We start from the raw sequence: 10,951 nt of genomic DNA on the forward strand, positions 1-10,951 counted from the left end.
GTTAGCCAGGATGGTCTCGATCTCCTGACCTCGTGATCCGCCCGTCTCGGCCTCCCAAAGTGCAGGGATTACAGGCTTGAGCCACCGCGCCCGGCCAGTTTCCTATTTATTTGTCATCTTCCTTTCGAATTCTTTAATCTGAAACAGTCCTTTGGCCTTTCTTTGTCTTTTTATGCCAATGATATTTTTTAAAAATATAAGCTAATTACTTTGTAAACATTCCTCAATTTGGGTTTCTATGATGTGTCTTCACAGTTACATTCAGGTTTTGTCATTTTGGCTGGACCGGTATATAAATGTCCTCCTCAGGATATCACGTCAAGATATGTATGATGTTTGTTTGTACCCTTATTGTTGATGTTAATTTTTTGTTGGTGGTGGTAGTAAGTATGTAAGACTTTTTTGTTGTTGGTGGTAGTAAGTATGGAGGTGTGTTTTCAAAGTCAACCAAAGTGGAATTAATAGTTCAAAGAGTAAATGTTTCTGTAAATTAATTTTAGTGTTTTAAGGTATCATTTCGTACTTCCTACCAGCAATGTTTGAAAGTACCTGTTCCTCCACAGTCTTACTTACAAAATGTGTGCAACCCTCCTGGAGTCTTTTGCTTCTAGCTGCATAAAGAGAGAAAAGGGAGGGAGCCAGGGATCATGTGGGAGGTCTTAGGGGTTAAGCCTGGAAGTAGCATTCCTTAATTGTTACTCTCAACATGTCATTGGCCATGACTAGTCATATGGCCCCAACCTAGCTGCATGGGAAATGTAGTCTTTGACTATGTTTAGGTTCACCTTACTCTCTTTCAAAGGCTATATAGATTCTATTATTTTTATATACTGTAATTTATTAATCATCCTATTGACTGGCATTTAGGTAGTTTCAAGTTTGTTTGTTTGTTGTTTTAAACAGTGTTTATGTATGCCTATGTCTAAAGAGAATTTCCTAGAAGTAGACAGCTGGGTTGGAAAATATGTGTATTTTAACCTTTGATAAATTTTACCAAATTGTTCTCCAAAAAGTTTGTTCCTGTTTTGCTTCCATCAACAGAATATGAGAGTGTAAATTTCACTGTTCTCTTCTTAATACTACATTATGAATTTTTAAAAATTTTGCAATTTAGTAGTTTAAATTATTTTGGGGGTAATTGTATTTCTTAATTACAAAAGAGGTGTAGCATCTCTCACAATGTTTTTTAGACATTTTAATAATTTCTGTTAATACTGTTTGGCCATTTATATAGTGGATGTTCATCTTATTGATTTGAAACAACTTTGTATATTAAAGATTTTCAGCTCCTTGTGGGTGTTGCAAATATTCTTCTTTTACCTTTTTCATTTGGGCAGGAGGCAGAAGTAGCATATTAAGAAAATAATGGATGCACTGCTCTGAAAATTTTACGTTTTGTTTCAGATCATTATATAGAAGTTCTGGAATGCAAAATACAGTGTGAAGAGAACCTCACCCCAGTTATAGGAGGCTATCCAGTTGAGAAATTTGTGGCTACCATGTATCATTACTTGCAGTTTGCCTATTATAAGTGTAAGTAATCTTCTGTGTCATCTTGGGTGAGTCCTTCTAAGACTGTAAAATAGAAGTAATAACTCTTAGCTATGGCTGTTGAGAGTTCATCAAGGTCACACTGACAACTCTGGTGCCATGCTTTGTGCAAAAAGGCAGCATGGCTTAGTGATTCAGGGCAGAGCCTGTAACCACACTGCCTGGGTTCGATTTCAGCCTTATCACTTACTAGCTTCTCTGTGCTTTAGTTTCCTCGTTGTGAATACAGATTGTAGTACTAACCTCATAGGATTGTCTTGAGGACTAAATGACTTCATAGATGTGAAATGTCTGGAGTATTCCCCCCACACTGGCACATAGCAAACTGTGTGTTTGTTTTTGTTACCATTATTTGCCTTCCTCCTCATCACTGGCTTTACTTTTCAGACCGTTTGAGTTTCTTTTCTTTTCTTTTTTTTTTTCTTTTGAGACTTGCTCTGTTGCCCAGCCTGGAGTGCAGTGGTGTGATCTTGACTTACTGCAACCTCCACCTCCAAGGTTCAAGTGATTACCCTTCCTCAGCCTCCCGAGTAGCTGGGATTACAGGTGTGCACCACCACACCCAACTAATTTTTTGTATTTTTAGTAGAGATGTGGTTTCACTGTGTTGGCCAGGCTGGTCTTGAACTCCTGACCTCAAGTAATCCACACACTTCAGCCTCCCAAAGTGCTGGGATTACAGGTGTGAGCCACTGCACCCATCGCCCTCCCTTGATCTGAAATGGGAGTTTCTCAATCAGAACGTTCTAGTGGACAATGGGAGGCAAACATGGGCAAGAAGGAAGTACAGAGTTAGACTTCAGAGGCTATGTGTTTCGGCTTTTCCTCCTCTCCCTGTACCTGACTTTGCCAAGTGCCACTTCTTCAAGCAGTTTGTCCCTTGGCAGTTCAGTTCCAAGCGTAGAAGAATGATTAGGGACAGTGGCAGCAGGAATTCTTCTGCCCTAATGAAGTGCCAGAGTCTAGTGGTGGCAGGTTTCTGGCTAGAATAGATCCCCCGGGTTGCCCCTTCACTCCCCTTTGGGAGTGGCTGGTCTCAGGGTGCCGTGGGAAAAGTGAGAGAGGTGACCTTGGCTTTAGCCCTCCTTTCCCACTGTGATAATTGTGTTTTTTGTTGGGTTTCCTCATTATCTCACCTCCCATCCTCTTCAGAACACAGGGTAAGCCTTGCACCCTGAAGGTCAGAAAAAGAAAAAGAATATGTATTATATAAATATAAAAAGCCGTAAGGTCTTCTAGCTCACTGAGCATGGCTTGGTTCTAAATGTATAAAGCTAGAACACTAGGAATTTAGAAGTATTCTGGACACATCCGGGCTCTGGCAGCTCCCTGGCCCTCTGAAATCCTCACATGCCCTGAAAATCGCCCTGCATAACGGAAACTGGCAAACACTTATCAACACTGGTAGACTGAGGCCTCTAGCCATGCTTGCTGCTTCCCAGGAAATCTGCTTTCGGGGATCAACAGTATGAATGAAATGTACTTCCTGAAATGAGATTCCTGAAAATCTGCCCTGTTTTGAATTTTTCCTAGACCGTCTACCACACTACATTGCTTGAGGGCAGGTGCTGGTGTTTATATTTGAAGAGTAAATGCCCCTAAAGGCTGGCTTTAAAGTAGTCATTACAGGAAACAGTCACTGGGTGGCACAATTTATTCATACCCAAGCTTTGGCTACTCTGGCCAACGACAGCTTTAGCAGAGGTACTGTTGTGTAAATTAGAGTGGAATGTGCCGGAATAAATACGAGGGGCTTTGTGTGTCATCACCTCTTCCTCCTTATCCTGTACTCCCAAGACAAATCCCAAGCCCTGCAAAATCCCTCTGCTGAAGGTACTGTCTTAGGTGGGCAACACCAAACAGAGAGGTTGGAGGTGGGAGTTCTATCCTCAGGAGGTGTCAAAACCAGGCGACTTTCCAAATCGCCTCCAGCCCAGAGGCTCCACCGTCCTTTGAGTTTTCCAGGTCTGGTTTAGCTGTAGAGGAGCTAACCTGGATCTGGAGACTGTGGCCCCATCCAGATGGGATCCAGATACTCTAGGCCCCAGATGAGAAACCTGTTTACTGAGCACATCCTCCCTATCTCCCTCAGCCCCAGGACAATCCAGCTTTTTCCAGCTGCTTCCAGGCACCTGAGACCAGCTCGGGTCACCAGAGCTGGAGGTGGAACATAGGCATTTCTCCGTAGGTATGTGCCTAACTAGAGCTAAGTTTCAAGCCTGGCCTCCAGGCTACTGTGGAGACCCCGTCTGTGGCGTGCCCACCCAGGGCTGCCAGTCGGCCCCAGGCTCTCTGAAGGAAGGACTGTGGAGAAGGGGCTTGTTCATACGACCTTTTTGTTTAGAAGCAGAACCAGTGAGAGGAATTATAGGGCATGGTTTGCTGATGTCTTCATTTGTCTTTTCTTCCCGACCCCAGTGAACGACCTGAAGAATGCAGCCCCCTGTGCAGTCAGCTACCTGCTCTTTGATCAGAATGACAAGGTCATGCAGCAGAACCTGGTGTATTACCAGTACCACAGGGACACTTGGGGCCTCTTGGATGAGCACTTCCAGCCCAGACCTGTAAGTCTGGTGCACCACACCTTCCCTTTTCTCTTCATTCTCGCCTTCTGGAGACTACCTTGTACCTTAAGAGAAAGGGTTATTTTGGAAATAAAGGGGCTGGGTGCGGTGGGTCACGCCTGTAATCCTGGCACTTTGGGAGGCCGAGGCAGGCAGATCATGATGTCAGGAGTTCGAGACCAGCCTGGCCAACACAGTGAAACCCCGTCTCTACTAATAAACAAAAATTAGCCAGGCGTGCTGGCACGCAGCTATAGTCCCAGCTACTTGGGAGGGTGAGGCAGAAGAATTACTTGAACCCGGGAGGCAGAGGTTGCAATGAGCCAAGATTGGGCCCCTGCCCTCTAGCCTGGAGTTAGAGTGAGACTCTGTCTGGAAAAAAAAAAAAGGAAATAAAGGAAAAGTCATTTTTTTTTCTGTAGTTTTGCGCATGTGTGTGTTGTAACATTTTACTGCTTCATTCTGATTTCTGAATCTGTAAAAACTCTACAAATTTCCATCATTGCAGAAATATTTTACTTGGAAAGCAAAATTCTCTCATAATCCTACACCTTCTCACTCTCTCTCTCTCTCTCTCTTTTTTTTTTGAGACAGATTCTTGCTCTGTCGCCTAGGCTGGAGTGCAGTGGCGTGATATCGGCTCACTGCATCCTCCGCCTCCTGAGTTCAAGCGATTCTCCTTCCTTAGCCTCCCGAGTAGCTGGGATTACAGGCATACACCAACACATCAGGCAAATGTTTGTAGTTTTAGTAGAGACGAGGTTTCGCCGTGTTGGCCAGGCTGGTCTTGAACTCCTGACCTCAGGTGATCTACCCACCTCAGCCTTTCAAAGTGCTGGCCACTGCGCGCAACCTGTGCCATCTCTTTATCCCCTGCTTTAAAGGTATATATTTACTCATATATATAGTAAATATTTGTGTATTTTTATAAAAACAAGATCATATTTACATAGTATTATAACTTTTTGCAACTTTCTTTGTCTTTCTAACAATTAGTCGTGAATATTTCTCCATGTCACGTCCACGTAACTTCTTAATTATTATCCTTTAACAGCTCCCTGGTAGTCTCTTTTGTGGATGGACCATCATTTAATTCCCTTGATAGGCAAACTCACCACTTAGCATGTGTTGTTAGCAAACCCTATTCATCATATATTACTTTCAAAAGATTTTTCCTAATTGATCTTTGCTCTTGTATGTTCATTGGGATTTCTATATGCCATCTTGATTTTCATAAATTCGTCTTCCACTGAGGGCTGGCCACTCTTTTTTTAAAAAAAATCGAGATATAATTTATAATTTATATAGGGTAGAATTCACCATTTTAAAGTGTGCAGTTCAGTGGTTGTTAGTATATTCAGAGTTGTACGGCCGTTACCACTATCTAATTTTAAACGTTTTCATCATCTTAGACAAACCCCATATCCTGTTTTCCCTCCTCCCAGTTCTAAGATGAAAACGTTGGTCCTATAAACTGTTCTGTGTTGTGTCTGAACAGGAAGCGGTTCAGTTCTTTAACGTGACCACACTCCAGAAGGAGCTGTATGACTTTGCTAAGGAAAATATAATGGATGATGATGAGGTAAGTTTTCATGCTTAGCACATGTCTGGTGGCTAAGAGAAAATATTGCTCACATCTTTGCTAAAAATCACTGGAAGGCCGAGTCCTCCCTGAAGTAAGAAACAGAGGGGACCTTGAGAAGGACAGTTACTGTGGGTGTTTCAATGACAGCCAGAACGCTGGCATGGGAAACAGCGGTTTTCTAGGAAACCCAGGCAGGAGTGCCACATTTCCTGATAGTGAAACGGGTGTGGGGCGACGCTCCAGGAATTCACAGTGGTCACTCTTCATCTTTGCACTTTATATAAAAACGGTGAATTTTTAATTGCTCAGCACTCTGAAGATGCATGGATACTCCCACCCCAATTTTTCTATTAAACTATTGCTATTATTATTTTTTCTAAATTGCGTCTTTACTGTAAGCATTTTCTCATTCTCTAGAATTGCTTGAAATTCCTGATTTCACCTTACTCAGCTGACCCCTTTTCTGACCCCAATTCATCTGGTTATGGAGTGGTCATTTTGTGGTGGGGCCGCCTGGTCACAGAAAAGCCATCATTAGCGGTAGTATTTAGAGAGATGTGTTTAGAACAAACAGGAAAATGCTTACTGAGAAAGCTGGGGACGTGTCAGCTATTGGAGCTCTGAGAGAGCTGTGAGCTTGCTCTGGTCTGATCCTTTGCTTTGTAGATGAGGAGCATGGGGCCAGCAAGTTTCCTGAGCCTCCAGGTCTGCTCTTCCTATACCCTGGTTTTAGGTGAAGCACCTCTGAATAAGACATCTTCATGGAATTGATTTTCTGTCTACAAATATGTGTGGGATGAACTCATCACTGGTATTAAACAACTGAGCCTCAGTTCTTTATCCATAAAATGGGAATAATAATACTGCCCTCCCAGGGTTGGAGAATAAAATACTGTGTTGCATGTGGAAATGCTTTCTAAACTGGAAAGTGATGCACATGCCTGTGTCTTGGGTTGGGTATCCTTGAAGCAGAGCCTGAGACAGGATCCCAAGATGCCACCGGGGCCATTCCCCCATTCCCTAAAGGGAGGAACACCAGCCAGATACCAACAAGATTGGCCACTGTGGTTTGGAAAGTATAGCAGAGGCTGAGTGTACTGGCTCACGCCTGTGATCCCAGCATTTGGGAGGCCAAAGCAGGTGATTGCTTGAGTCCAGGAGTTCAAGACGAGCCTGGGCAACATGGCGAAAACTTGTCTCTACAAAAAATACAAAAAAATTAACTGGGTGTGGTGGAGTGCACCTGTAGTCCCAGCTACTTGGGAGGCTGAAGGAGTCTGGGGAGGTTGAGGCTGATATTGCGCCATTGCACTCCAGACTCGGCAATTGGAGTAAGACCCTGCCTCAAAAAAAAAAATAAATAAATAAAAGGAAAGTATAGAAAAATATATTTAGAGGCAGGGCACGGTGGCTCAAGCCTGTAATCCCAGCACTTTGGGAGGCTGAGGCAGGCGGATCACCTGAGGTCAGGAGTTCAAGACCAGCCTGGCCAACATGGCGAAAACTTGTCTCTACAAAAAATACAAAAAAATTAACTGGGTGTGGTGGAGTGCACCTGTAGTCCCAGCTACTTGGGAGGCTGAAGGAGTCTGGGGAGGTTGAGGCTGATATTGCGCCATTGTACCTGTCTCTTATACACATCTAGATGTGTATAAGAGACAGGGTAGGAGGAGTTGAGTTCCCAGTTATCTAGAGGCAGGCTACTATGGATGTTTTGGTATATATCTTTCCATTGTTTTTTATTATTAAAGAAAAAAATTTTATAGTTTTAAATTTATGTTTTTCTATATATTTATTATAAACTCAGCTATAATTATGTCTCATGACTTTTTCACTTGATATTATAATATGAGCAGTTTCTCTTGTTATATTTTTCTAAACCAGCTTTATTTAGATGTTATTCACATACAGTAAAGTGCTCCTTTTTAAAGTATATAATTCAGTGGTACTTACTATATCCACAAAATTTTGCATCCATCACTGTTATTTAACTTTAGAACACTTTTATCGCCCCCAAAAGAAACTCCATCGCTAAGTCACTTCCCATTTCTCCTCCGGGCCAACGTTCCCACTCCTGCCTCCACCTCTAGCCCCTGGAATATCCTAATCTACTTTCAGTTTCTGTTGATTCGCCTGTTGTGGCCATTCCATATAAATGGAATCATAGGGTATGTGGTCTTTTGTGAGTGGCTTCTTTGACTGAGCATATGTTTTCAAAGTTCAGCCATGTTGAACATGTTACCTGTAAAATTTCCTTTGTACTACCAAGTAATATTCTTCTGTATGGATATATCACATTCTGTTTCTCCTTTCTTCAGTTGATGGATGTTTGGGTTGGTTCCACTTTTTGGCTATTTTGAATAATGATGCTATGACCATTTGTGTACAAATTTTTGTTTGAACGTAAGCTTTCCAGTTTTTTTTTTTATACCTAGGAGTATATACATAGGTATCATGTTAGGCCATTTTTGCATCACTGTTAAGAAATACCTGGCTGGGTGCAGTGGCTCATGCCTGTAATCCCAGCATTTTGGGAGGCCAAGGCAGGAGGATTGCTTGAGCCCAGGACTAGCCTGAGTAACATAGTGAGACTCTGTCTCTACAGAAAATTTAAAAATTAGCTGGGCATGGTGGCACAGGAAGTGTGGCAACGGCATCTGCTCGGCCTCTGGTGACGTCTCAGGAAGCTTATGGTCATGGCAAAGGGGGAGCTGGCATATGTCACATGGCAAGAGCAGTGCCACACTCTTTTAAACAACTAGATCTCGTGTGAACTCAGAGTGAGAACTCACTTATTATCATGAGGAGAGCACCAAGACATTTTTGAGGCATCTGCCCCCTGACCCGAATACCTTCCACCAGGCCCCACTTCCAACACTGGAGATTACATTTCAACTTGAGATTTGGAGGGGACAAATATCCAAACCAAATCAGGTACATACCTAGGAATGGAATTGCTGGGCCATATGGTAACGGTTTAACCTGTTGAGAAACTGCCAGACTGTTTTTCAAAGTGGCTGTACCATTTACATTCCCATCAGCAGTGTATGAGAGTTCCAACTTTGCAATGTCTTCAACAAAACTTAATATTGTCTTTTTTATTAATAGCCATGCCAGTGGATGTAAGTAGTATTTCATTGTGGTTCCAACTTGCACTTTGTTTGTTTGTTCGTTTGTTTGTTTGTTTTGAGACAGAGTTTCACTCTTATTGCCCAGGCTGGAGTGCAATGGTGCGATCTTGGCTCACTGCAACCTCTGCCTCCCAGGTTCAAGCAATTCTCTTGCCTCAGCCACTGTAGCTGGGATTACAGGTGCGCACCACCATGCCCAGCTAATTTTTTGTATTGTTAGTAGAAATGGGGTTTCACTATGTTGGCCAGGCTGGTCTCGAATTCCTGACCTCAGGCGATCCACCCGCCTCAGCCTCCCAAAATGCTGGGATTACAGGTGTGAGCCACTGCGCCCAGCTTGATTTGCACCTTCTTAGTGACTAATTATGTTGAGCATCCTTTCATGATTGGCCATTTGTGTATCTTTGAAGAAACATCTATTCAAATCTTTTGTCCACTTTAAAATTGTTATTTATCTTTTTATTATTGTGTTGTAGAAGTTCTTTAGATATTCTAGTTATAAGTTCCTTATCAGATATATGAATTGTAGATATTTTCTCAAAATCTGTGGGTTTTTTCACTTTCTAAATGGTGTCTTGAAGCACAAGTTTTCAAATTTGATGAAATTCAATTTATCTGTTCTTTCTTTTGTTGCTTTTGTTTTGTGTGTTATATCTAAGAAACCATTGCCTAATCCAAGGTCACAAAGATTTACTCCTGATTTTTACTGCTATGATTTTTATAGTTTTATCTCCTGCATTTAAATTTACAACCCATTTGAGTTAATTTTATGTATGATATTAGGAAGAGGTCTAGTTTCATTCTCTTGAACGTGAATAGCCAGTTGTTACAGCACTATTTGTTGAAAAGACATTTTCACCATTGAATTGTCTTGGTACCCTTGAAATAAATCATTATTTTGTCAAATGCTTTTTCTGCATCTATTGAGATGGTCACATGATTTTTGTTTCCCTTATTAGTTAATATTCATTATAAACATGACTTTTTAGTGACTACTATTATATGATATAGAATTTTTAGAAATATAGCCTTTTTGTAGGCATTTAGTTTGCTTCTAACTTTTTTGCTTTTACAAATAGCATAGCAGGGACTAAATTGTTTACTTCTTCTCTAATCATTTCCTTAGAAAAAATTCCCAGTGGTGAAATTCCTGGTCTAAGGCTGTGAACACTTTGAAGACTTCTGATGTATAAGAACAACATATATAGAAAGCAAATCGTAGATATTAGAACACGAAGAGATTTTTCACAGGATTCAGTAAAGCTCTCTCATGTCACAGATAAGGAAACAAACTCAGAAAGATCGAGTGCCTTGCTCATAGTCACACAGAGGGTTAGTAATCATCTAATGAACACACCAAGCTTATTGCAGGCTTTAAAATTCCTAGGATTCTTGGATTTGGCACTTTCAAGATAAAAGGACTTTGTTGAAGGTTCTGGAGTAGTTTGCTTATTAATTGAGGCTTTAGAATTGTGAAAGAACTAATCCATCTCTAAAGAATGAACCATTTTCTTACTATATACCAAATTATGGCAAGTAATACTCTGAAATGAAAATATAACCAAAATCATAAAATTCTTAGTTTAATCCTTCCATTTTCCAAAGGACATACTACTACTTTACCTGCTGATATGTGTGGCATTCTTCCTTATTATCTTTCTGGCATTGAAATGTGTATAAGCACTCCTGAAAGTCTACACACTGGTTCAAAATTTTGCAGAGGTTTATTACAGTTTCAGAAACTTTTTAAAACAGGCTGAAATAGATGCTTCGGGTTTCAAGTTCTGATGGTGGTTTGCTTCAGGAAAGTCCAAAGAAACAGAATATAATTTGTTGGAAGGATTTATTGAGGGAGTGCTCTCAGGTAAGAACAGAATGAGGGTCAGAGGAAGGAGCTCAACAAAGATGTGGTCTCAGCTGGAGTCAAGCTTCGCCTGCTCCCACGGGGGACTGTGGAGCATGAATTGCACCGCAGAGTTGTTCCTGCCTTTTGTAGTCCCCCTTATCAGTCTGTCATTCATTCTTTGTTGTCAGGAGGGACTGGTGGGTAACCTCTCTGGCAAGACTGCGGTTGTTTTTTTGTTGTTGTTGTTTGGCCAAAGGCAATTGCCCAGAGATGG

General features: G+C 41.6%; 1 protein-coding gene across 1 annotated transcript in view; it reads left to right on the forward strand.

Annotated features, from left to right (window-relative positions):
• CRTAP (cartilage associated protein) overlaps nt 1–10,951 on the forward strand; it is a 30,047-nt gene that overhangs the window by 12,418 nt on the left and 6,678 nt on the right. Inside the window, exons 4-6 of the mRNA XM_012001013.1 lie at nt 1,405–1,533; nt 3,970–4,115; nt 5,614–5,697. Coding sequence (XP_011856403.1) covers nt 1,405–1,533; nt 3,970–4,115; nt 5,614–5,697 — 359 coding nt within the window. The remainder of the gene's footprint in view (nt 1–1,404; nt 1,534–3,969; nt 4,116–5,613; nt 5,698–10,951) is intronic.

The sequence above is a fragment of the Mandrillus leucophaeus genome, unplaced genomic scaffold (genome assembly GCF_000951045.1).
Source record: "Mandrillus leucophaeus isolate KB7577 unplaced genomic scaffold, Mleu.le_1.0 Scaffold646, whole genome shotgun sequence".
In the NCBI taxonomy this organism is placed as follows: Eukaryota; Metazoa; Chordata; class Mammalia; order Primates; family Cercopithecidae; genus Mandrillus; species Mandrillus leucophaeus.